Source organism: Lacerta agilis, chromosome 11, assembly GCF_009819535.1.
Source record: "Lacerta agilis isolate rLacAgi1 chromosome 11, rLacAgi1.pri, whole genome shotgun sequence".
Lineage (NCBI taxonomy): Eukaryota > Metazoa > Chordata > Lepidosauria > Squamata > Lacertidae > Lacerta > Lacerta agilis.
In genome coordinates this window covers 38,560,939-38,588,536 of record NC_046322.1, presented here as the reverse complement: position 1 = coordinate 38,588,536, position 27,598 = coordinate 38,560,939, and the positions used below count along the sequence as shown (strand labels likewise).

The following is a 27,598-nucleotide window of genomic DNA, read 5'->3' as shown; positions in this document are numbered from 1 at the left end:
AATGTTTGCTTTCTGTAACTCTGCCTCTGTAATACTGAGCTAAATAAAGGAGGTCATCAGACCTTGTCGAAACGTGTTGTTGGTCAATGATAAAGATAGTCCTGTGTTCAGAAGTGGAAGAAGAGAATATTTTAAAGATGCTTTTGTGACCAAAAAAAAAAAAGAGGTGCTTCTGGTTCTAAACTTAGCAGGCTAAAATGGAAGGTGGCTAAATGTGAAAGGAATAAAGTTTGAGATTCTGATAGATTGATTTTTACCTGAACTGAAGAGTCAAGATGAACATGAATGCTCAAACCTCTCCAGCGTTGCTTGAGTGATATTACTTTTTATAGATTCACTTTTTCCTTCCCACACACACCCGCTGCTTGCCAGTTTCTATTCTTGACATTAACGAGCATCTCTGAATACTGGCTCATAATACTGAATCTCCAGAAGCCTCATCTGTTTTCCTAAGCAATAAGAATGCATCAGAGTGCTTGTTTGAGAAGGTCAGACAACTTGAACTGGGGAGCGGAGCTTTAAATCAATGGAGCTTCAATGGCATGGGGGAAAGTGTGTATTTGAGCAACTTTTCTGATTTTATGCAGACATAGAAATTAGTGTGTCCTAGATTCCTAGGGTAACAAAAAGGGAAAATAGATTGTGTGACATCAAATACTTCCCCCCTCCCCACATTTTCTAGCATGAATGTAAAAACTAAATTGGCTAGATGTGCAACTTGTGACCTCCCAAGTTGAAGGCATCATATCAGCCATGCATGGCAGCATACCAAGGTTTGATGGGCCTCCTTGTTTAGCTGTAAAAACAGGAGCAATGGCATTTTGGGGCACATGTCTGGAGATGTGTGTCTGGAATTGGGGGTGGTGGTGGTACCAAGTTGCATAGGCTTGCATCAGAATGAAAGATTCTCTCTCCTGATTTCTGTTCCTGGTTAGCAGTGTTCAGTGGGTCGGCACCATCAGGCACCCACACACCCCTGTGGGGCCCATTACCAAGGCCTGGACCCTGTGGGCCCTGCCACTCTCCTCGTTGCTATTGCTGCCTGTCCATCTTTCCCCTCTGAGCCATGAAAGCACTAAGGAGATGGTGCAGCAGCTTCCAATTGCCTTGCACTCCCATTCTGGGCAGTTATGTAGACTTGGGCCCAGAGAGAAGCAGGGCAAACAAATGGGAGCACTGAGGACAGTAGCCAAGGAGTAGACACTCATGGGAAAGGGAGGTGAAGAAGCCATCTTGCCCAAGTACCACCCCCAAATCTGGAACAGGCACTGCATCTCCATACATGTACACACAGAAAAGAAGTGTTTTTAGTGTCACGAGCATAAATGCCACCAGTGCTGGACTTGGGCTCAGGAAACTTTGATCCAAATCTTTGGGGTATTTTTACCTATGATTTTTTAAATTTATTTACCTGTATACTTTTCAAATGTATACATTTTTATTAGTTTTACAATCAATTTGACGTTTCAAAATTTGACTTCCTTCCCCCTCTTTCTGCGGTTCCTTAAATTAATTTTATTTAATATCTTCTGCATATCCAAATTCATTTAACTTGCTCATATAATTACCTACCGTAAATATATACTCTTATAAAACTGCAGGCTATTACAATAATCCTGCTAATGTTTTTATCTGTTTACAATTTATCCGTAAACCATCTCCATTCGCTTATAAAAATAGTTCGTTATCTTGATTCCTTGTTCTAAAATCGAGGGGGTACTCAACAACTTTGGCTGCTCCCCTCCTCCAACAAAAATCTTGGCTACGCCCATGAGGTGGGAAAAGTCTGTTTCTAGTGAACCAGCAGTAGTTGTTAAAGCAGGATTGGCGGCCTTCACACACACAATGTTTTATATGGCTGGAGGTCAGCGACAGACTGCGTAGCTGCGGACTTGTCTCCCATCGTTTGCACTTAACTCACTGGAGGATTACAGCCAGAAGAAGCCTTCCTCTAGAGACCATTTACACTTGGACATACATGTGGGCCCTTTGAAATGTGCCTCTCTCAGGCCAGATCATTCCTGCTGGCAGGCTAAAACGCTTCCACTGATGGAACAATTGCCATAGCACTACACTGAATTCCTCCCTATATCTTTGCCATATTATTATTATTAGTATTATTATTCTGGGATATGGAAACAAATCTATTCTCTTATTGTCACTTTCCAGTAACCTCGGAGGATGGCCGTTCAGTGGATCTAGGTCTGCGTGGTGAAAGTGAAGAGAGAGGTTTCTACACTGAGATCTTCCACTCAATGTCTTGGGTGTTCAGAGGGGATGATGCCAGTCCGGATAACAGCCCCAGGTGCCTTAGCAAAAGGCCCAGACCCGTAGCAGGTAACACCTGTGGTTTTATTTGTACGTGCCTGGTTCCTTTCCTCAGATCTACGAATCTTTTTTACAAATTACCAGTTTAAACAGAGATTCTCACCTGTAGCTAGTACTCTTTGCAATTCAAAATAACAAAAAAGCACCTGCCTCTGAGGGAGAGGGTGTCTTTAGCTAGATTTTTCCAGCTATATCAGAAATACACGAAGTCATGTGTTTTATTTCTCTCTCTCTCTCTCTTGGTCTTGTTTTAGTTCGTGAACGAACTGTAAGAATTGCTAAAGGAACAGGCGATTACCCCTGGGGGTTCCGGATCCAATTCTCGAAGCCCATCCTTGTAACTGAAGTGGACACCAGTAAGTGATACTCACAAAGCTCATTTTCCTTATGAGCAGATCCTAAGTGACTTGCATGGCAGAGTGCTTAAAAAGAAGCTAAGAGTATCACTGAATTTATGATGACAACGAGCCTCGGGGCAAACAGCTAGCTGGCAGCTCAACAAGTCTCCTGTGTTCTTTTTATTATTGTTGTTATGAAGTTGATTTTCTCTGTAATATAGATAGCGACATAAAAGTATCATTCTGCATTATACCCGTACTTAATTTTATAGTCTTCCTGCAAATGGATTAGGGGTTGTTTTTGCGAATGATGTTGGCTGTTATACTGAAAATGATAAGAGGAGGAACAGATGCCCATTTATGTGCCATTTACTTATTGATAGATGATCTTCCCTGACTGACTTTTCATTTAATGAAACTAAAAGGGTCAGGCGTAGCCTGGGGCAATTTCCCCTCCCAGCCATATATCTCTGCTAAGGAGAGGTGATGTTCATGACAAAAAAGGTCAGTGATCCATACAACGCAAGAAACTATTTGGCAGTTTAAAAATCGTATGGGCTTTTTCTTCTCCTTCTGAATTTTTAACAAGATCAGCTCCCTACATCTGACTTGCTCCTGTAATAGCTAAATAAGATTCCTATAGGCAGTTCTTTTTTCTGGGGGGTACGCAGGGGTACACATACCCCTAAACATTTTGTGAATCTAAGTTTGGCCTCATTGAGGGGCAGTATTTCAATATGAGTAGGGAAATGAAGTGTTCACTGGAAGGACAGAACCTGAAGTTGAGGCTCCAGTACTTTGGCCACCTCATGAGAAGAGAAGACTCCCTGGAAAAGACCCTGATGTTGGGAAAGATGGAGGGCACAAGGAGAAGGGGACGACAGAGGATGAGATGGTTGGACAGTGTTCTCGAAGCTACTAACATGAGTTTGGCCAAACTGCGGGAGGCAGTGAAGGATAGGCATGCCTGGCGTGCTCTGGTCCATGGGGTCACGAAGAGTCGGACATGACTGAACGACTGAACAACAGGGAAATGAGAGTACCCCTAAACATTTTTTTAGAAAAAGCGCTGCCTATAGGAATGATTTAGGATTATAAGCACGAGCCTACTACTTCACAGATATGTTCCTCTCCTTCCCCTCATGCGACCAACAGCTTCCAATGCTGACTTTGCCATTTCATACAAGCCTAGTGTGCTATGGCTTGTCTGTACCATAGTTCTGCTCACCGGTGAAATCTGCAAGCCGCTGTTTGCAATCCTAGCATACAGAGAAACTATGGTTTGAAGAAACCGTCACTTACCAGATTCAGATGAAGTGGCAAGTTGGTTTGCTACTAGATTAGGAATGGAAGTTTTCAGTTGCCATCCCCACCTGAGGGAAGAAGCTAGTGTTTGAGGAGCATGCTTTAGCAGTACATATGAATGCTGTTATAATTTTGAGGGACCGTGCAGCCAGGATTACATAGGAGCCAACTCCAGTCTTCAGCTCCCCCAGTAAAATATTTGAGGTGCCCGCCCCTCCCCCAGTTGATGGGAATTGTCATTCAAATGGTGTGCACACAATGCATCATGTGATCGATTATGTAGGGCAGGCCTTACCTGGGCTCCCCCAGTATTTTATTCAAGTCGGCACCCCTGCCTGATTATGACATTTATCATAATTTTCCTGCTATACTGGGACCAGACTTCCATTTCTTCGTTAAGCCAAATGCTTTCTGAAACATTATGTTTGGGTCTTGGGAATGTCAGTGACTGAGGTGGATTTTCAGAAGCCATGCACGATTCAAGCATAGAACACAGAGAAGCCTAAAGTAGTTGCTATGAAAACCATTTTGGCCGTTTGCTTTCATTTCCAAATGGCAAAAGCCAATAATTCTGGAACCAATTCTTACAAAATGGCTTCTTCTCTCCAAAATGAAGCAAATAGAGATCACAAAAAATTGCACCTGAAGTCCTTAAATTGCTGAGCATACTGGAATAGCTTCAGAAATCTCATATCACCTCTCTAGAGTTATCAGTCTGTTGAATAGCAGAATGGTCATAATGTATAATTTATCATTTTGCTTTTTTATGGAAAGAGCAGAAATTCACAGTGGTCTTGTATCTCTCATTCCCTCTTATCCTTCTGATTTCCTTCCCCATTGCTCTAAGACAGGACTCTGGGGTTTATGTTGTAAGACACTAGTAACGTTAAAATTATACTTAGTTAATCAAAGAGGACATTTATGTGTTTTTTTCGGGGGGGGAATGCTTACCTGGTACATTATGACAGTTTAATTATATGCTGAAAACGGAAGGTAAAATTTTGATTCTGGGACACATGCTAGTGGGATTCAAACGCACCTATATTGAACATATTTTCTGCTTATGTAAGTTCTTGTCTATTCCTAGCCTGACTTTACATAAGTCTTTCTATAAAAGTAGTCCATGCAGTTTTCAGCTGCCGAACAATAACCCAAAGGAGGATACCTTAGCACTTTCAGATCAGGCGTGCTTTTCTATCCTGCCAGCAATTGTTTTTCCTTCTAAGTAAATTATATTCACGGCTTCCGCCCTTCTTTGCAATAATGAGGAAGGCGCAGCTCAAGAGCAAGAAAAATTCAGGCCTTTGACGCAGACTCTGTTCTGCTGTGTTTTGATCTTAAAACGCCTTTCCCTTGAATGGAACAGTGGGTGGGTGGGAATTCTTGCCTGTACTTCTGGTCTCTATACTAACATTGGATCTTATTTCGGTTTGTGACCTTGTATGATCTCTTTGTTTCCACTTTCAAGGGAGGAATTCAACATAGCGCTATGGCAATCAGTCCATCAGCGAAATGTTTTCAGTTTGTCGGGTAGAACAACACTCTCCCCCCACGTCGGGGGAGGCTGTGGCCCCGCGAACATTTTTTTGAGGTGACGTGACCAGGCACCCCTACAGCAGGCTCTGCCATCGGAGCCTGGCTTGCGCTTGGCTGTGGCAACTCCAGAGGGAGGTCACGGAGCATGAGAAAACTGCAGCTTCCTCATGCCTGGCCGCAGTCCCGCTCCCGGGTGCATCCTGGGTGCTCTTTGCAAAGGGAACCACCACAGGCTCCCTCCATGCCCCATGCCTACGATAACTAAGAATAACTTGAGCATATTCCAGATTTCCTCAACATTGTGCCTTCCTGATGTTTTGGACTACGACTTCTATCAGCCCCAGCCAGTATGTGAAAACTAAACTTCACTATGTTTGTTAAGGTACCCCCCACAAAAAAATGGCTGGAAGGAAAACTGATCCCCTGACCCCTTTGTGTTGTACAGTATTTATGCATGAAAAGTGAACTCCTCTTGGCATATTATCAAAATGTCCCAAATAAGGGTCCTTTTCCCCTTCTGTTGCAGACAGCCCAGCAGAAGAAGCAGGCCTCCAGATTGGAGATATTGTGATGGCTGTCAATGGAACGGACGTTAGCAGCATGCCACACTCGGAGGCTGCAAATTTGGCAAGAAAAGGTAAGGATACCAATGCAGTTAACTACCTTGCTGAGGTTTTCTGGTCAGGTTTTTTGAACCAAGATTTTTCAGTTTTTACAAAGCAAAAACAATAAACTTAGATAGTAAAAATAAATAGGAGGGAACCACCCTTTCCCCCCCTACAGTGTCTTGTTAATGACACAATATCATAAAGTGGCAACATTTCCAGGGGCGAAAGAGTGCGTGGCAGCAACATTATTGGGCATTCTGCCGCTCAACTATAGCTTCATTTCGAAAGTTAAAAAGGAAATAAAATAGATACCAGCCCTTGGGCAACATTTTTTAAATAGATTGTACATAACGTAGCAATCCCGCCCCACAACACTTTGAATCTCAAATAATTTTTGTGTCCTCCCATGAATGTCCAAGGATTTTACACACACACACTTGCTCCTGCTCAAAAGTCTGTTGCAATATGGACAGGAGAGAAATTAAATTCAGTTCACACCAGTGGTTGGCTATTCAAATAAATGCTATACAAAGAAGAAGAAAAAATTCAGTTCGCATTTAAAACAAAAACTTCCAAAATCACACTTTCCGAAACAATACATGAACCAAAACACAGCCATCTCTCGAAATCCACACTCCTCGAAATTTTGCAGCACAGTTTTCCAGCCAAGGAATGTGTTCAAACATGCATATATTACTAAGGCACGGGGTTCATAAAAACAGTGAAAATAACTTATGCATTAGAATAGGGAAAATTGTTTTGCAGAAATGCATGTATTAGGCAAAATCGCATACAAACATGTGCATTTTGGGAGAAATTCACACTGAAATGCTGATAAATTTTCACGAGGCCTTTAAAAAATATCAAAAACTGGTGTGGAAATGGGGAGAGAACTGAAGACTGGAAAAATGAGAAGCACAAAATTGACAAACCTGCCTGTCACTAATTGAAGGTGTATGGGAGCATTTTGTGCAACTATTGATCAATTCCTTGGTTCAGAAACTACTCAATCCTTGCCTTGCCCAATTTTGTCTGGTCACATTTGACTATATAGATTTTTTTTTTTTAAAAAAAAAAACCACTTTCTAGGAGCCTAACATCCTTCTGTTCACCAAACTCACTACCAAAGAGCCAGCACTCTTCAGGAGCTACAATCAGACTTTTGTCTACATGAGCTGGAGGGTGACAGGGTTGTTGATGAAGGCAGGGCTTGGCATTTTTATTCCTGCTCACATGTAGTAGGCGGAATGCCCGAAAAGGGCTATTGTGTTATCCAAAATGAAAATGTTTCTGTTGAGAAAATACCTGCTCAGAAAGAAACACACGTGAAGGAGCTTTGGGCAGGCTGTTCTACTAACTGCATGTGCAAAAGAAATTCTGGCCTAGGGATTATTTTCCTTCATGAGCTCTTGCAATAATTGCAAGGGTTAAAGAAGGAGCAAATTAAAGAGAGGCCAGAGAAAACAGATTGACATTTCTGATGTAAGTGTGCTTGAAAGTGCCACAGATTCAATTTAAAAAAAAAAATCTTTCAAGGGAGAGCCTGCCTATGAATTTTATCACTCAGCTGCATTGGAAAAGCTCACTTTGACAGTAAGGGCAAGTTACTTTGGACATGCGGAGACTGATGGAGTAATAAGGTGACAGTGATCCGAGAGGAAAGCCTTGGTTGGATAAAAGACCCCCATTTTCTCTTTGTGCCAGCTACTAATATTGTTATTTGCTCATAGTATCACTTAAGTCTAGGCCAAAATGTCAGGTGGAAAGAGCACATTTAGCAATATTGCTTCTGGGTCCCATGCCTCAAAGACAGATGGGTCCTGACAGTGGCCTTCAAGACATCAATCTACTATTTATGTCTGGTGTTTCTTCAGGAGGAAAATTCATAGCTGGCTCAATGAACACGTTAGACCTGTCTGTGTATAAGAGAACCAACATCCAGGTGCAACTAATATGTTACTTGATGAGGAGAGTGTTTCATACAGGGGAAACAAAATGCCACTTGAATTAATTTTGAATTATTTCCCTGGGATATATTAAAATCAAACCGTACCCTCTAGTGCATGTCAGTTACTTCCACCACATACTGAATTCCACCATGCCATTAATTTGACAGAGATCAATAAAGGTTTAATAATGAAAAATGATTTCACAAGTGACTGACAAATTTACCTTGACACACATACCAAATTCTTTAATTATAGGAGTGCAATTCACACACTTGCGTTGAAGAGAATTGCAGTCATTTACCACATCTATCTCTATTTACTAAGGAGTGTTAAAAAAAAAATATTATCAGTCAGGATGCCCCCTCGTATCAACCAGGCCTTAGGCTGATTAACATCCAAACACCCTTCTGAAAACACTATTATGTAGTTTGTGTTCTCATTTTGTATTTTGTATTGGATGAAGGGCAGTATACAAATTTAGTAAATAATAATAATAATAATAATAATAATAACAACAACAACATAGAAGAGTTTTTCCCACCTTCCTGCTTCATAGACTTGGTTTTAATTTACCTTGTAATAGACCACAATATAATAAAATGTTTCAGGTCCAGATATCTTGACATTGTTGGTTGGCTCTGATATTAGTCGTTGTCCCAACACCCCTCGTCCAACATGTCGAGGATACCTGCACAAACGAACCCAGTCAGGAATCCTGAAGGGCTGGAGGAAGAGATGGTTTGTGCTAAAGCATGATGGCTGCCTCTACTATTACAAACACAAAAAGGTAAGGCATGTGTATAATTATTTTGTTTGTCCATTGAGGGAACACACTGGTAGTGGGTGTGTCCAAATTAAGTACAGTCGTATCTTGGAAGTCAAACGGAATCTGTTCGGTAAGTCTGTTCGACTTCCGAAACGTTGGAAAACCAAGGCATGGCTTCCAATTGGTTTCCGGTTGTGCAGGCACACCGGAAACAATAGCGGAAAAAGTTCAAAAACCAGAACACTCAGTTCTGGTTTTCAGTTGTTCATGAGCTGGAACGTTTGACTCCCAAGGCATTCTGCAGCCGAGGACGGGTACAACTGTAGTGGGCAGGCCATACCCTACTCTGTTTTTGAGCTCTCTCTCTCTCTCTCACACACACACACACCCTGCGTTGGACTTCTGGGAGAGTGTAATGTTAAAAATTCAAGTCCACGTTTTTGGTTTGTTCCAGTTCACCAGACTCTGGAGCAATCTGGTCCAGGCCATACACAAACCTCTGGAGACTAGCTACTGAGGCAGCTGGGGATAATTTGTCATACCTAATGCATGTTTTGGTCACCATCTTTTGTGCAAAAAGTACATCTGGAACAAATTGTTCTTGTCAGGGGTTGGAACAGATCAGTTACAGAGGGCTTCCCCCTCCTTGCACCCATCCCTCTATCTTGTCACTGCCCACCCCCTTTTTCCTCTCCTCCCTGCCTTCTCTCCCTCTGAGCTCCCCACACCCACATGAAATAGGCCAAGGACCATTTGAAGAAAGCTTGAGGATAGCAAGTCCCCCACCCCTGATTAAAAGGCTCTAATCTCAGAGGGTCAAAATGGATCCTATCTTCAAATAGACATGATATGTTCTACTTCCAATCAGATGAAAATGGAAGGGATCGTCCAAGTCTGAAGCCTGTTCCTCTTCCCTCTTGCAATCTGAGGAATAAATTTAGAGTACATCCTTATTTTATTTTTAATCTACTGGGTGATTGTATAATTATTGATTGCTTTTCTAAACTTGATTTAATGAATCTTGGCTTAAAGCAAGTTACGTTTTGAAGACTGTTGCTGGGAGACACATCTTATTACATAACTTCCCCACTAAAATAAGCAGTAATTGCACAGGTAATGTAGCATAGCATTCAGTTGTTTTCTGTTTACAGTATTTTCTTTATTCATATAAATAATAAATTCAACAACGTTAGAAATTAGTTCACTTTTCGCGCCGAGAACCCATCTTGTATTGAGTCCCTCGAAGAGCCAGTGTTAATTTCACAACATATCCAGCAGGTGGAGAACTTTGATCAGAGATGTTTTTGAAAGTACTGGAAAAAGTCAGTGTGTGGGTCCTCAAATGAGATTTTATCAGACCTGAGTACATTTGAGCTCCCTAAACCATCTACTATCATGAAATAAAGGGTCAGTGTAACTGGGAAGAGCTGAAGTGCAGTGGCAGAACATCTGCATTGTCGATGGTAGAGCTGGAAAAGGTTCTTATCTGAAACCTTGGATAGCCATTTGCAGATGGAGCGGTACTTTCACTCAGTGTATGGCAGCTTCCTATGTTCCGAATTGAATCTGGATTCTTAAGATAGACCCAAAATATTACCTCTTCTGTGTGTGAATGGGTGTGCATATATGTTTGACAACATGATTCCCCCCCCCTTTTTGCATACAATGCTAAGTTGTTAACAGGGCAATTGTGTGTCGCTTAATCTAAATAGTATTTTAAACATTAGGAGCTAACTTCTTCACTTAGTCTAGAAAAGTGGTCTTCAACAGGTGGGTCACAACCCACTTCTGGATTACCACCTGACCTAAGGTGGGTCACAATAACAGCCAGGAGTGTCAGCTTGGCCCCACAGCTGTGGGCACCCAGGGCCATGGGTGCCATGCAACCTGCATGGCCCTGGCACCAAAATTTGTGGTTGCCCAGCCCCTTCATGGAGAATTTTGTGGGTTCTCAGGGACCCAGAGCCCCAGGGAGTTGCCAGATGTTATAACAGCAGTACTACCAGGCAAATATATGGCAAAAAGTTAATAAAAGGGTTGAGAACCAACCATATGGGAAACTTCTGCAGAGGACTGCATTGCCTGGAGACAGGCACTCAGGTTGTTTATCCACAGCAGTGACCAGAGGAGGAATGACCGCTGGGAGGATTGCAGAGAGAAGAAATGCCATGGTGCAATGTCTCTCCCATATCAGTCTCTACAGCCACAGCAGACGCTGTAACCCTCCAATGGTTTGACTTCACCCCCCAAGGTACATGCTTCCAGTGTCTCCCGAGACAGGTGGATGCCAACCCAACATACAGGTCCTGAGTTTGACAAGGTTGAAGTCAACCCCTCCAAAGAGTGTGAGATATGATCCATCACCTACAAAACATCTACTTTATATATGTGGTAGTGCTTAAGGAAACTTGGCAGTTAATCATAGTTTCCCAATATGTACAAATGAGGAACTGTGATGAATGGCTTCCAAACAAACCAAGATTTTGAATAAGACTTTACTCCACTAAAACATTCCATTCCCACTCCTAACATGCTTTTTTATATCCCCATCAGTCATTCAGCACTTTATGAGTCATCATCAATAGTCCTCATTGGACAATTTAGGGAGTCCACCCTCTTAAGTCCCCCTTCCCCAAAATTTAATTTTAATGTTTACTATTGGATTCAAATGGGTTATCGAATATTTATTTATTTGATATAAATTGTTTATTTTAAAGTTATTGTGACTTTTTATATTGGATCAGATTGTTACTATTAAAATTTGAGTTGTGATATTTTGGCTACATAAGCAATAACACTCATGTCTGAACACTGGAAACGGAGGGGATGATAAGCCCTTTTTATCATTAAAATGCTCAATACTAACCAATTTTTTGCTTATAGAGAGATTTGTTTGCATTTGCAAGTGCTTATTTAAGATCTGCATATGTGTTTTGACTTTTTTTTAATGAAAGAGGCTTAGCCTCAGGAGCTGTAGCTCCTGTTCCTCTGCCTGCTCAAGGACCCACAGATGTTGCAGAGACAGGAAGTGGAAGGGGCCACAGCTCCCTAGAGAAGCATTGTTTACCACCAAGGAGAGGATTGGGAAAAGTCCCAACATCCTCAGTGGGGGAAATGATGCTATCAGCATCTATTTCTCCTGGAGAGAAGGCCATTCCAGTAGCTTCATTTCCAGTCAGGGATGCTGGGACTCCGAGGCTCTTTCTTGTTGGTTAAGGTTGGTGTGCGAAGAAGTTGGAACATCTGCTATCAACTTCAGTACTAACAGCTCCCCACTTCTCTTTGCGGGCACTTGGAAGGAAAGGCACCAGCAGGAGTTCACATTTGCAAGGTGACCTGAGTTTTGCTCACCTTACAAATGCAAGCAGTTGTTCAAACAGGGGTGCTCCCATTTGCAAATCCCTTCCCTATATAAAAAAAAGCTTGTTACCTCTCTGTGCTATTCTGATTCCGATGTCACACAGTATGAGAAAGGAGCAGCAGAAAATAGTCATGTTGCTCAAAACTGTATAAGATTTCTCACCGGCTTACCGGCAGACATTTCCTCCCAAAGGTTGTTGTTTAGTTGTTTAGTCGTGTCCGACTCTTTGTGACACCATGGACCAGAACACACCAGGCACTCCTGTCTTCCACTGCCTCCCACAGTTTGGTCAAACTCATGTTAGTAGCTTCGATAACACTGTCCAACCATCTTGTCCTCTGTCGTCCCCTTCTCCTAGTGCCCTCAATCTTTCCCAAAATCAGGGTCTTTTCCAGGGAGTCGTCTCTTCTCATGAGGTGGCCAAAGCATTGGAACCTCAGCTTCAGGATCTGTCCTTCCAGTGAGCACTCAGGGCTGATTTCCTTAACAATGGATAGGTTTGATCTTCTTGAAGTCCATGGGACTCTCAAGAGTCTCCTCCAGCACCATAATTCAAAAGCATCAATTCTTCGGCGATCAGCCTTCTTTATGGTCTAGCTCTCACTTCCATACATCACTACTGGGAAAACCATAGCTTTAACTATACGGACCTTTGTCGGCAAGGTGATGTCTCTGCTTTTTAAGATGCTGTCTAGGTTTGTCATTGCTTTTCTCCCAAAGGTAGATACATAAAACTCTATTTAAGAACCACACTCTGCATTACAGTAGGTGCACAAGCTCAGTGCCTTCAGGAAGCCCCAAGGCAAAGAGCTTGTGCAACTGCGTAGCAAAGGACAGCAAGAAAGACAGGGAAAGACTGTGTACTTCCTCGCCACAGCAGTGGGTCACTCAGACAATCTAGGTCAACAGAACCTAGTCTTATAAACTATTAATAGATGGCTTAGCCTGATTATCACCAGAGGGCGTTGGTTATCTGAAGATGTGTATTGCCTGGGCTATCTTATTATCTCAGTCTATTCTTTTCTAAGCCAGATAAACCTAATCCCGCAAGTGTGGGTTGTGCGTACACAAGCAAGCTTCCCTACTGTACATACACGTACGCCACTTGCCAGATCGACTTCCACATGTCCAACTGGCTGCTACATACATGGCTCCCCTGGCCAGATGCCAGGGGAATTATTTTATTTTGGGGATCTTGCATTCCACACCAAGTAGATGTTGCCAGCCTTGGAAGAAGAAAAGTAATCGAGGCTTGGAGAGGAATTGGTCCCATCCCCTAAACTAATAATTGGTTGTGTAAGAGCTGAGAGCTTCCTAAGTAGCAGTTGTAAAGGAGTTGGCCAGTTTGGGCAACCAGCCGTCCATAGGCTTTTTAAGCCAGTGCTGGGGAACCTGTGGCCTTCCAAATATCATTGGACTCTAGTTCCGAGACCTTCCAATTGCAAGGGATGATGGGAGTTGGAGATCAACAACATATGGTGGGCCAAAGGTTCCACATCTCTCTACTTTAAGCATTATCGCATGGCCTGTTTTGGCCCAGGGGGACAATATAGGGTTGGAGACAATTGAGATAGATAAACATCAGTACATCATCTAAATTGACACCCTGGAAGTCAGATTGAATATAAGCAATTTTGCTTTTGCAACATAGACGCCAAACTCATCATAACAAGTACAAGATCACTCTATCTCTGCACGGAGCCAGCACAGGTTCACTTTCTGGGTCAGCTTTGCAAGTAGTAGCAGCTGAGAGATACAATATATTCACTGTGATAATTGTCATAGCATTAGCCATAGTCCTTCTAAAACACTGTGTCACAACTGACCAGCTTCAGAATGCATCCAGTACTCTTAGCAATCTCTCTTGCCTGGAAGCCGCCAGCCCATTTCAGACATAATGCTAAACCATAGTTTATGCTTAGTTGTGAGAAAATACAACAGTGAGCCTTTCCTTATATTGATGCCTTCCTCCTCCCCTTCTTCTGTCCTTCACATGCTTAGAAGGAGGGCAGGAGCAGGACAATGCTCTCCCTCCTGTGCTCTCCATCAGTTGGTATTCAGACGAATACTGATACTGAAGGTAATAAATAGGCATCGTGACTATATGTCCTTTCAGAATCATCGAATCAAAGATCTGTACAGTTGGAAGGGATCATGAAGTCTCATCTAGTCCAACCCCCTGCAATGCAGATATCATTTGCCCAGTGTGGGGCTCGAACCCATGACCCTGAAATTGGTCTCCTGCTCTACCAACTGAGCTAAAGTTGGACTATAAAAAATAATTTTGGGTACCCAGTATTAATTTTCCCATACACATTTCAACTGTTGTTGCCTTCAACCCCCCCCCCCCATGATTGAACCAAATAACAGTTGCAATGTGAAAGAGGGGGAGAAAAAAATCTTTAAAATTATCTTAATTTCCAACATTGCACCCGGAGCCCATTTTATATAAAATATGTTTTCATCTCCCTGGGCCTTTCACATTGTCTCACTCCCTGATGGAACATCCAAGCCCATCTTCTTTCAAGCCCACGTTTTCACTGCTAAGTCTAAGTGGTTTATATAAAAGGCTTAACTATAAATAGATTTAGGTCTGAGCTATTCCTCCTAGAGGTACAATGTCCATTCTAACAGAGAGCTTTATCCTCCACAGGCAGAGAGTCGTCCCATTCTTTATAACCAGCCTGCAATCTGATTCCATTTGCAGAGCCTCTGTGAGGCCCATTGTGAGTGGATCGGTTTGCTAATTAAACACTATGGTTTTATCTAGGCTATAATTCCACAAAAACTTAGGTCACAATAAATCTGTTGGTCTTTCAAGGTGCCGTGACACTCCCTTGGGCATGCTTTGTGTTTCCTCTTATTAGTCACTGATTAATTTTCTTTGCAGATGGAAAGAGCAATCTACAGGTTGCATGCCAGGGAGTTGCATGACCCTATACTGGAGTTCCACTCCTGTTTCCAGCACAAAGTGGACTACCCAGTCTAGGCCCCTGTGGGTTGGAAGCTCACTACATTGTTAGCCGCTGTATTGAGTGGTGAGGATAAAGGTAAAGGTAAAGGACCCCTGGATAGTTAGGTCCAGTCAAAGGCGACTATGGGGTGTGGCACTCATCCCGCTTTCAGATCAAGGGAGCCAGCGTTTGTCCACAGACAGCTTTCCAGGTCATGTGGCCAGCATGACTAAACTGCTTATGGTGCAATGGAACACCGTGACGGAAGTCAGAGTGCACGGAAACACCATTTACCTTCCCGCCACAGTGGTACCTATTTATCTACTTGCACAAGTGTGCTTTTGAACTGCTAGGTTTGCAGGAGCTGGGACAGAGCAATGGGAGCTCGCTGCGCCGCGAGGATTCAAACCGCTGACCTACTGACCGGCAAGCCCAAGAGGCTCAGTGGTTTAGACCACAGCGCCACCCACGTCCCATGTGGGGAGTGTAGAAGCAATGTGACTCACACCCTTCCGAGGCACACCACTCACCACCCCTGCCTTGCACCCTGCTTGTGTTTCTTGGCCCTGAACTCTAATAATGGCTCTAGATGGAGGATAGAAGGGGAAGTGTGGCTGTGGACTCAGGTGAATTTTGTCTCTGGACATGCCCACCATTGACATTTAGCCCCGCGGGATGCTACCCAGAAGGGAATGTGACTCTCAGGCTGAAAAAAGTTCCCCCACCCCTCATCTTTGGCACCGCCTTGGGCCGAAGATTGTGGGGGGCTCAGTGGCCCAGTGTGCACATGGTGGTGAAAGGAGGTGCATCATTGGTAGGAGGCCTTGCCCAGTGCTGTGCAACTTCAGTGTCCATGGCTCCTCTTCTCTCACGCTCAGGAGGAGCCAGCCTTTGATGCTTTGCCATGCTCAGCTTGGCTAAGGAATATTGAGGTGGGCTGGCAACACCTCCACCCCCTAGAGTTGACACACCTGATCTATAGGAAGCTGTTTGGAGTGGTCATTAGGAGAGTCACAGCATGGTGTCATCAGTGTGCTGATGATACCTAGCTCTGGTTCTCTGTTACAGCTGAATTGGGTATGGTGGGGCAAGTCCTAAGCTGGTGCCTAAACACGGTGGTGGGCTAGATGACGACCAATAAGCCCAATCTGTAGATGGAAGCTCTGTGGGCGAGTGATACCTGGGTGTACACGCCTCTTCTGGACTGGGTTGCAATCTCTCTGAAGGAATAGATGCACAGTCTAGGGGTGTTTCTTGATCCATCTTTGTCCGTGGTAACCTCAGTGGCCAGGAGTCCCATAGCATTGGCTGCTATGCCATTATAGCTTCAGGGAATCATTCATTGGTAACCTTGGGATTGGACTATTGTAACATGGCACCCTACAACTCCCATCATTCCTGACCATTTGACCATGCTGTCTGGGGCTGATGGGAGCTAGAGTCCCCATCAATGGTCCAAACAGTGATATTGATTCTGCAAACAAAATGGGGCAGTGGTTCTTATTTGAGATTAATTATGCCACACTAAAAGGATCTGACTTTGTTTATGTAGTCTTAGACAAGCAGCAAAATGCTTATGCTTCTCTCTAATGGCTCATTTGCATTTACAAATATTTTGCAACTCTGTGTATGGACTTCTTTTCTAGTAGCACAGCCGGACTGGGGGAGCTCTGGAATGGGTCTGCATTTCTCCTTTTTCTCTGACCGGATTCCTCCACCTCTGCCATCACCACCACCATAATATATGCAGAGTTTGCAACAGATGGTGGATGAGAGCAGACAATATAATGTTGTAATGACTCAGATATGAGAAATCATCATGTCTCAAGTAAAGCAGACCTTATGCTCTCTCTCTCTTTTTTTTTTTTTTTTACAGAGCACAGTCCTCTATTCAGTGGGCTGTCCTGTCCAATATTAGGAATCACCAAAGGGGAGCTTGTACAGCAGACTAACAGAGTGTGTGACTGCATAGCACCTGGCCATAGTCTTTGTTGCCATGCTGTGGTATAGATTTAATTACAGTTATTATTTCTACATTTATATCTACAGATATAAATTAGCATATGCTTCTTTTTTGCAGATCGGTATCATCTTTTATTGTGTATTTGTGATGCATTTTTTGCAATACAAGCCCTTCACTGAAATTTAGGGAGGGCCTGCTTTGACAAAATTTGTTTCTTCTTACGATCAACAATCTGGTGTGAAAAGTAGGTTGTGCTGAAATTGTCCTTCTTTCAGATGGTAAGATTGTCAGTGATGCTTCACAACAGAAGAAAAAATGAGTGTAGTAAGAAAACAGTCCAGTAAATGCAGGGTTGAAACTGAGTCTAAGAGGTCTGGGGTATAAGTTGGACGGACTCATTGCGTAGGTTTGGCGAGCTATTTCCTTTAATCAGCCTGTTCCACTGGCTTGGTTCAGGTATAACACAAAGCCATGGTTTGTTTGAACCTAAGCCTGCCCACAAACTGTGGCTGACAAGTATTGATTTAGAATTGCAATTGGAACCTAGTTTGAAAACCACCATTTTACAAGCTGATCTGCACACCACTCTTCGCTGTTGTGCCTGAATTCAAGCACCATTGACCAACCACAGTTAAAGTCATTACTGCGCTGCAAGAGGCTGCTGTGCCTGGGAGATGGAAGTGAACTTATGAAGCTGAGCCTTGAGCAAATGAGAAACAAAAGCCGACAAGTAGCTTAAGATTGTTTGCCTGCTGTGCACATGGAAGCTAAAACCATGGAGTAGGTTCTTTAGTATGCTTAGCGCAAACCATGCGTTCCATTTTGCATTACATCTGAACTCATCCACAGTCTCTTTAGGGAATGATCTAAACTGGTGTTGGCAGTCAGCACAAAGGTATAGCCAATGGGAAATTCTGGGAGTGAGGATGCATCAGGAAACAAAATGCATAGTTCATCAAGGGAGGAGCTTAATAGATCACACTTGCAAAGGAAAGTGTATGACCTAATTTTCACAGCAAAGTGTATTAGGCATGTAGCAATCACATGCTCTGAGAAGAGTCCTCTCAGAGTTAAAAGCAGAAGAGCACAAAGGTAGTCTTTCCTTTTGCTGCAGGGTTTCACTTTTTCTGAAATATTGAAGTTGGTCAAAATGAAAACCTCAGCTGCTGGAAATTTAGAGTAGCCTGTACAATAGGAAGGGCTGCAAGCAAAGGGCTGGCCTAAGACATTCTGCTGCCTGGGGCAAAGAACCAGATGGTGCAGTCCAGGTACAGAAGCCAACTGGACTGGAGGGTGAGTCATACATCAACAGGACAGTGTCCTTTGCCACACTTGAAAGCAGTAAGCTAGCTTGGGTGTAGCTCTGTCCTCCAACACTTTGTCACCACTGCCCCTCTCCCCCTACTATCTGCCACCTGAGGCAGCTACCTCACTGTGCCTAATGATATGAAAGCCGAAAATGAATCCCCTAAAACCCCCCAAACTAAGTCTAGCATCACAGGAAAAGAACAGGACTAGAATGTGAACCACTTGTAAAACATATCCAAAGCATGCAAGCATTTTCTCACGTTCGGGGGAGGTTAATGTATATGTTTCCTTCTAAGTAGAGCAAAAGGGATTTGGACAGCTGCAGTGAATCTCCTTGACTTTAAATAGAAGGCACATGACGATCCTCAGGGTCCCTTCCAACTCTACAATTCTATGATTCTATGGAATCAGCTTCTTTCAGTGCATCCCATAGTAACTGGCTTTACTATGCAATCTTTGCTTTTTAGATGAGAAGCAATTTGTGGAATTAAAGTGGATGTTTACCAAAAAAACCCACCACCACCATGTCTGTTAAGCCCCCCCCCCCGGCTTTTCTCAAAATCTTTTTTTCTTTTCTTGTCTTCATTACAGGATGAAGGAAAGTGCAGACCATTAGAAGTCACAAAGTTAGAAGGTGCTGAAATTGGTGTGGACAGTAGCCTGGGCAAACCCTTTGTATTTAAGTGCATTCCTCAGATTGGAAACAGGATTTTTTACTTCTGTGCCACATCAAACCAAGAGATGAAGAGGTACATAATCCACTCACTACATTCCTTTCTATGTTTTCTTTCTTCCTAGTTCTGCAAAATGGATTTGCTTATTAAGGTCAATTGCATATGCAGGCAGGCAGGCAGTCTCTTACTGCAGGAGAGAAAACATTTGCACTGAGATTTAATTGGGGTTACCACATATACAATTCTCCCCTCCCCCATCAGCATTCTGTTAGTAACTTGCATAATATGTTATTTTATTTTGCATTCCTCTGGTTTTTTTTTTGTATTGGTCTTTTGTTGTTCTTTAGCATAATCATTTAAGAAAAGCAGTCCTGGATAGACCAGACCAAAGGCCTCTGTGATACAGCATTTTTCATTTATTTATTGCATTTATATCCAACCTTTCCTCCATGGGGCTTGAGCTGATGTACATTTTATCCTCACAACAATTCTCTGAGGTAGAGGTTAGGCTGAGAGTGAGCGGCTGGCCCGAGGTCACCCAGCGGCCTTCATGGCCAAGTGAAGATTAGAACCCTGGTCTCCCAGGTCCTAGTCCAACACTCTAACCACTTCACCACTCTGGCTCCCTGCTTGTTTCCAACCAGTTTCCTGTGGGAAACCCACAAGCAGGGTATGAGGTCAACAGCCTTCACTCACTGTCATCCCCCAGCAACTGTATTCAGCCTGCTTTCAAAATTTCCATTTGCTCATTATCTGCATATTCTATACACACATAATTCCTTCTCCTACTAGGAGACACCAATACTGTTTTGTATATAGGTGGCTATGTCCATATTTGTCCTCCGATAGAGAGGAAAAGAAGTATGGCAATGGTGGAGATGAGGAACATTTGCAAACTGTTAGTTCATACCAGTATGAGCAATGCTGTGAGGATGTTAGCACATGTTTTTGTGAGGTACAGACTCCTGCATGTGTTTGAAATTGGCCCTGCCAATTCCCTAAAGGGCCACAAGGCCTCCGTGCAGGCTGTTGCACTATTCCTGTCAAGCAAACCTATTCTCATCTATAGGGTTTTTTTTTCCTCTCCTTCATAGGTGGCTGGAGGCCATGGAGAAAGCTGTGCATCCCGTTCATCAGGTAACCTTGCCAGAGCCTTTGTTTCTGTTTGTGCCTGTCCATTTCTAATTTACAGACTTCACATGCTGGGGGTGACCTTAATTTGTGCATAGACTCGCCAAAGTCTATGAGAGAGTACTTGACAAGGGATTAAGTCCCCCTTCTGGTCTCTCACGTATGCCAATCCTAGGGCACATGCTGAGTGAGTACTTTATCTTCATGGCCCTCAGCTCTTGGCAAAGTCATTCATGGGGCAGGCGGAACCAACTTCAAGTGTTCTGCATGCTATTTGCAAACCAACAGGTGAGCTGCTGTGTGAAGCTGCCCTGCACTCTGGGATCTCTCTGTATTTGTGCTTTGTTAGCCATAAGCAACAGCTTTGCTAAGCCATTCTCGAAAACAGAAACATCAACTCTGGTAGGGTATCCAGATTTGCAACTCCAAGCAACCCTTAACAAACTAAAGGCCCAGAATTCCTCAATAGAAAGAATGTGCTTAAGATTTAAAAAGGTCTAAATCATGGACAAGGAACCACCAACCCTCCAGATGCAATCCCCATCATCCCTATGGTTCAGCATCATCTGATGGGCTACCCTGGTCTAAACGCTGCCCAAAATACTACACATATACAAGAATATTAAAGCAGTCAGAACTATGCAGGATGTAAAAATAAGTCAAACATTGCTAAGAGCAGGGGTGAGAGGTTTATTTGGATAATATGGTTTTAGACCATTTCAGCCTTTTAGCAATTTTCTACTGCTTGGGAAACCCATTATTTTTATAGATTACTACTTTGCTGCTACGCTCTGGTTAAGACATCATTTTGTTTTCTTTTTCATTTCCTTTCACATGAACAGATGCAAATACAATCACATAACAGGTCTCATTAGCAATTTTTGCTTACAGTTTATGGTGCCTCCCCTTTTTTAAAAAAATGTAACGGAATAAGCGAATGCTAAATTACAACCCTCTTTAGCCTGACAACCCACCCAGAGGTTTGGTTGTCTTTTTTTTAAAAGGCAAAATAACAAGAACTCCCTTTAGCAACGGAGAGTGGTTCTCTTTATTGCAAACTCAATGGTGCCACACACTGAAGCATTGGTGCTATGTCATCCTAATGAGACTGAGAGTAAAGCATCTATTCCGCATATGTGGTGAGCATCCTTTCAGTCCTCTCTTTGCACTTTGCCACCGTACATCCCAGAAGGTTCACCGGCAAGGGATAGCGGGGCATGCACTTAACAGTATTTCCTGAAGTTAGCTCATCTCCTCCTCTGCAGGCTCATCAAGGCTCCAGAGGAAATAATGCAATTTAAAGGGAAATAGATCGTCAACATTGTATTGTATGGCTTCTCTCCAAGGACTTCAAATGAGCAAAGACATAGGTTGCTAGCTATACTGCTTACCAATTTTGCTGATAAACAAGCACATTTGCTTTAGACCACCGAGGCTCAACTCTTGAGCTTCCATCTGATGTGAAAATGAGGAGAAATGACCTGGTTTGCAGCTTGATCCTTTTCACATAGCTACGCACTTGTTTGTACATGAGACCGTGGCAACCTGATTTAATTCTCAAGAGTTTTGTTACCATTTTTAGGCCTGTTCTGTATAACTAGGCATGGATATATGCACACCTTCCACTCCAGGTAGCAGCAGGGGAATCTTTGAAAGATGTCAGGAGATAAATAATCACAATAGATCAAGCGATGGCCTTCATTCAAGCTGTTCTCTAAGTTGTACAACCTTCCAATTTCATATAAATGTCAGTAGGAGCCATTGTACAGCATCCTCTGCTGTGTGAGCAGACTTCCACTCATGCAAAGGGACTTGACTTCTCCTCCTCCTCCTCCTCCTTTTCCTTGCAAACTCTTAGCCCTCTGGAGCAGATTTCAGGTGTGAAGCAGACGAAAGGAGGAGGAAGTGCAAACAGAAGGTCATTCTGCTGGTTGATGGGCAACAGTTGGATTTTGTCTTCTGTTTTTCTAAGAATCTTTGGAATTGTTTATTTGCACACACTGCTTCAGACAATGTTTAAGCAACTAGTGAACTGTTTATTTTCTTTTCTTTTCTTTTTTAGCAAAGCAGTTGTCTGAGTAGTCTCATCACAGACAAGAACCACAACTTAATGCAATGCTGCTCAACCCTAACTAGAGATGTTTGCAGTTATATGCTGAGTTGTGTTTTGTACTCATGGCAAGGCATTCTGATAAGACTTCATTAGGGACAACTCTAGAGTTTTGTGGCAACTTAAAGACTAAAAAAACTCATTAAAGGCTAAGCTTCCACAGACTAGGGCAGGGGTGGGGCCTATGTGGCCCTTCAGTTGTGGCAGGACTACAGCTACCATCTTTCCTGACCATTAGACATGTTGGCTGGGGCTCATGGGAGCTGGAGTCCCACAATATCTGGACTGTTTGCAGGCTCCCCATCTCTGAATTGGAGTCTGTTCCATCAGATGCAGCATATGCAATATGTGATCATGTATTTGTTTGTGCCACAAGATACTTAATATGTTTTGCTGCAGCCGACTAACATGGCCATTCCATCTAGAAGCTAACTTCAAAGCAAGCTCCAAGCTTTGCAAACGCTGACATCTGAAAACAGCTTCTGATGTTAGATTTCAACTGCATGCCTTTCAAACCCATATATTAAGATGGATGTCAGATGAATGCCAGTGTAATTAAAGAATGGGTTCATTTCACTCCTTCAAGCATGCATTCTTTATTCTCATCCCCACCAGATGTATTTGGCCAGATATGTTGCTTAGCAAATCGTCATATATCACATGCTACATTTGAAGGCATGAGACTTGGGAAATGTGCTGATTAACGTGATATCCAAAATCACCGTGAAGCTAATAACCGAAATGAGAAATGAACATTAAAATGGGCACAGTATGGATTTATAGAATGCCGACAGCAGGAAATCAGAATTTAACAGACCAGAGTATGCTCCTTATGAATTGTTGAGAGATCTGTCCGTTTCACAATATAGACTGGACAAATTATAAGCTGTCATCTTAACTTTCTAATTTTTTTGCGGCTTTAAATATGCTTGGATAATTTTGTGTGCATTGAGCTCATTTACCAACAGTAAAAGTAATCTCTTTTACTAACTCCAATGTACAGAACCACGTCTGGGTAGATGTCACCATGCACAACACAAGCCTTCCACCGCTTGCCATCAAAAACCCGGAGTGCCTGGGACTTCTTCACCAATTGGACAAGAACAAGGACATGTGGGTTCAACACTACTGCATTCTGAAAGATGGCTGTTTGTATTTTTATGCCAGCATACGCTCTACACATGCCCTTGGTAGGTGGTCACCTTTCCTCCTCCTTTTTTGAAACCAAGCAGGTTATTTTCCTATACATAATACGAAAATGCCAATAATGTAAAACAGGAAGCGTCAGTGTGGTGTAACAGTTAGAGGGTTGGACTATGACCTGGGAGACCAGGTTTCAAATCTCCACTCGGCCATGAAGTCGATGGGGTGACCTATGCTTTGCTAGGTCTACTTTCAATATTCCTTTATTGCATTGTTGGAGCAGGCCTGCTGTATTGCTTTGGCCTGCCATTCCAGGGGTCCTGATTCTTACAGTGACTTTTCAAGATACAGCCACTTTATTTCGTTGTGACACTGTGCATCCTCTGCAACACAGAGAAATATTTGAGGAAAATGCCAATAAACAGCTGGCGGGCAGAGCTAGAGTTCTTGGGAGTCGGTCAATGAGGTGTAGTGGACCTGATGTGATCTGGAGAGCCTTGCTCAGGAAAAGCACCTGATCTGTTAGGTTTATGAACACAGGAACCTGTGACCCATTTAGCCTCATACCGGCAGTGATTTCCTCTGAGTCTCAAAGAGACGATTTTCCCAGCCCTGATTCCTGGGTTTCTTTTTCTTTTTTATGCTGGAGACTCTGGAGCCATCTGTGTGCATAGTGTGTCCTCTACCTTTTGCCTATTGTCCCTCTTTCTTTTTCTAGGTGGGATTTACCTGCAGGGATACACTGTGAGTGAACAGGCCCTTGGTTCCAGGAGGTCCGTGATTGAAGTGAAGCCACCTTCGGAGGAGTTTAAAACCTTCTACTTATGTGCAGAGAGCGTGACCGAAAACAAACGGTAGATGATGATCTCCTCTTTCCTCTAAAATTGTTTCTCTAGCCCATTTCTACCTGCCTTTTCACCACCTTTCCATAGTTGTAGACAATGAGTGAAGTTTTGAGGCTTCTGAGTCATTGTCTGGGTGGTTAACTACCTTTAAGTAGAACTGAAGTTTTCTATGAACAATTATGGTTGAAATAGGGACATTATTACTGTTTCTTTTAAAGATGCATTGAAGGAGAGGTTCAATGGGAAAGCTTGATGGGAAAGAAACTCAAACACCTCTGGAATAAGAAAAATGAAAATGAGGACAACTGACACATTAAGGACATATTTATTGTGGCATTTATAAAATGCACACACAGAGGGGGGAAATGTAAACAGTGGAGTTGAAAGACTATGAAATGCATTGTGTTATCTCTGTACAAAGCTCAAATATATACAAGAGCAGAACAACAATAACAGAATTTAATAGCATCTTTCTACCTTTGCTATGTTAATTTATCACCTCTAGTGGAAAAGAAACTTGAGTCCTCAACCAATACAATCAAATCTGCAGATAAATTCTAATTCCACCATTTCACAAGAGAGTCTTTCTTTAAAGTTGTGTGTGTGTGTTGGAGAATGGTGACTTTAAGGCCACATAAGAGAGTACAGTCATACCTCATGTTACGGCCGCTGCGGGTTACATTTTTTCGGGTTGCGCTCTGCGCCAAACCCGGAAGTACCAAAAGGGGTTACTTCTGGGTTTTGGCACTCGCGCATGCGCAGAGGCACCAAATTGCATCACGCGCGTGCGCAGGCGCAGTGCTGCGGGATACAAACGCTGCAGGTTGTGGACGTGCCTCCGTCACAGATTACGTCCGTAACCTGAGCATCTACTGTAGAAGGAAAATGAGTTGTGCCTTCAGAAAACCTTAAAATCCTAATGAGATAAACATAGATATTAAAGGATATCCATATATGACTATTTCATCACAGTAACTGAGGAACCAGAGTCACTGTGAAAGTGACCTATGCCTATGAATGGTCCTTCAAACTTTTTGATGCATCACATATAGGGAAGTAAGAAGGTATCATTTTCCATTCCCTCCTGAATTCATCACATTCAGCATGGTTTCTATTCTGCTAGAGTTTGTCTTCCACCAAAAACCTTTTTCACTGAAATGAAGAGGGGAATAATGTAATGAGAATGTAATTTATATGGCAAAATTATGCAACTTACGTAATTTGCACAATTAATTACGTAAAGTGCATTGTCATTACGTTATTCCACCCTGTACATGGGATGAACATTGGCAATTTCTGCTTCCATTACTGTTTTCCTCGGAATTTACCACATCCTTAATCACAGACTCACAGAAAGAGCAGGACTTACCCTGTCTTGACTTAAGCCACATTTTGTATATTAATTTCCAGGACTTGGTACAATGCAGACAATCCAGTTATCTATCACAGGTCAAAACATTCAAACCACAATCTGCCTTTGGCTGGCTATAGGGAAATGTCTCAGTCAGTTAGTTATCCATTTTACTCTGAGTCCCACAATGCTTTCCATGCCTGGCTTAAAACTAGATTAAAGAATAAGGATTTGTTGGAGTCCCCCCCCCCAAAAAAAAACCCCATAACTGTTGTGTTGAAAACTAGGGCTACCGTCCATTCCTCCTAAATAATTCTTTTTACAAAAACTTTGCCACGCTTTCAGTCCCTGCTACTTTTGGCAGCGCACTTGCTGTGATATGATTGTTCATCTGCCATATTGATGCAAGCTCAAGCAGTCTTTAGCTTGCAGTTATCCAAACACCATTCATTTAGTGACCAGCTCTGCCTATTCCTTTCTTCCAGATGGATTACGGCACTGAGAGCCTCGGTCAGTAAGTGGTTGCCATTAAACCAGGCCATTCAAGACTTCATGAACCGACCACTGGAGGAGACCAAGATGTGAAGGGGAATCTAATACAGTCTTCTGTGCTGGGCTTCAGAACAAGTGTGTACCTGCTACCAGCAAATGTCATTACTGAAAGATAATTTAGCAACATTTGATCATCACATCTCTCATGACTGACAAGCTGCACAATTTTGTAAGCAATTAGTAAATAAACAAAAAGCCCTTCATGTGTATATTTCCCTGTTTGTTTTGTGTCTTTTTTTTTTCTTTTACTGCACCTACTATGCAGGAGGAGCTGCAATTATATCCATGCAACGTGTTGTTATGATCTTATTTTCAGTGTTGAAAACATCATTCTCTAAGGGTTGGGTGGGGGGGGGTAGCATGTTTGCTCCTGGGAGTTGTGGTCCTGCGCTGTTACTGACATTATACTCAAGTACCCCTGAATAATATTTTTCCCATTTTCCTTTGGAGTTTCAAGCACATTTGAAAGCTAATACTAATGGACAACTGCAGTTATAAATAGCAGCATATAATTTGATGTGCAGACATTTCAGTTGACTTAATTATAGGTATCTATTGTCACTATAACACATTGATGATGTTTTTCACAGCAGTGAATTGGTATTTTTCTCCCCAGATGTCCCTCTATGTTCTTGTCAAAATCATAAAGGCATTTACCAATGTTATTTTTTTATGGGGGGTTTTTAAAAAACCATTTCAGAAAGCTTTTTGTTTATTTAAATCAATCATATTTCTTTGGAAAGAATCATAATGTATTTATGTATGGTGTTATCAAGCATGGATGTAATCATACCATGGTTTGTCTTTACTGAAACTAGGCTATAAGGTTGCAATCCTACACTCACATGGAAAAAGCCCCATTGACATCAACAGAAGTGACTTCTAAGTAGACACATGCAGGATTGAACTGGAAATCTAAATAAGATTGAAGGCAAAATGTTTATCAAACCAACCAGAAATTTATGCTTGTGGTTTATCATGAAGCCCCTTTCCTGCCCCATATAGGAGAAAATGTGTGCCTCCATTCTGCAGAAAGCAGAAGGTCTTTTCACAGTGACCTGAGTGACTACGGGTTCATTACTGAACAACAGACGAATGTCAGAGTTTTGAGGCTGACTGCCTATCAATTGGCTGAAAGACACCAAATTTTATTTCTTCTGCTCTGTGTTTCAAAAAGTTTTATTTACCAGAATCCGGCCATTTTGTGTCTAGCTTAATTTCATCAACTGATTCTACACTGCTTTAAAGGACAGTAGTGGCGAGTTAAGCTTTCTCTTGAATCCTAAGCAACCAGCTTTGCCAGATTCTTAGATGAAAAACCAGTTGCCTTGTAACCAGATTTCAATGGCATACCCACATATATGCCCATCTGCTGT

At 42.6% G+C, this 27,598-nt stretch overlaps 1 protein-coding gene across 1 annotated transcript in view; it reads left to right on the top strand.

Annotated features, from left to right (window-relative positions):
- LOC117055283 overlaps positions 1-26,386 on the top strand; it is a 40,562-nt gene extending 14,176 nt beyond the window's left edge. The window contains exons 5-13 of the mRNA XM_033164744.1: positions 2,170-2,337; positions 2,583-2,684; positions 6,034-6,144; positions 8,673-8,851; positions 19,008-19,165; positions 20,185-20,227; positions 23,335-23,521; positions 24,193-24,328; positions 26,156-26,386. Of these exons, the coding sequence (XP_033020635.1) occupies positions 2,170-2,337; positions 2,583-2,684; positions 6,034-6,144; positions 8,673-8,851; positions 19,008-19,165; positions 20,185-20,227; positions 23,335-23,521; positions 24,193-24,328; positions 26,156-26,255 (1,184 nt within the window). The 3' untranslated portion in view covers positions 26,256-26,386. The remainder of the gene's footprint in view (positions 1-2,169; positions 2,338-2,582; positions 2,685-6,033; positions 6,145-8,672; positions 8,852-19,007; positions 19,166-20,184; positions 20,228-23,334; positions 23,522-24,192; positions 24,329-26,155) is intronic.
- The last annotated feature ends 1,212 nt before the right edge of the window (positions 26,387-27,598 follow it).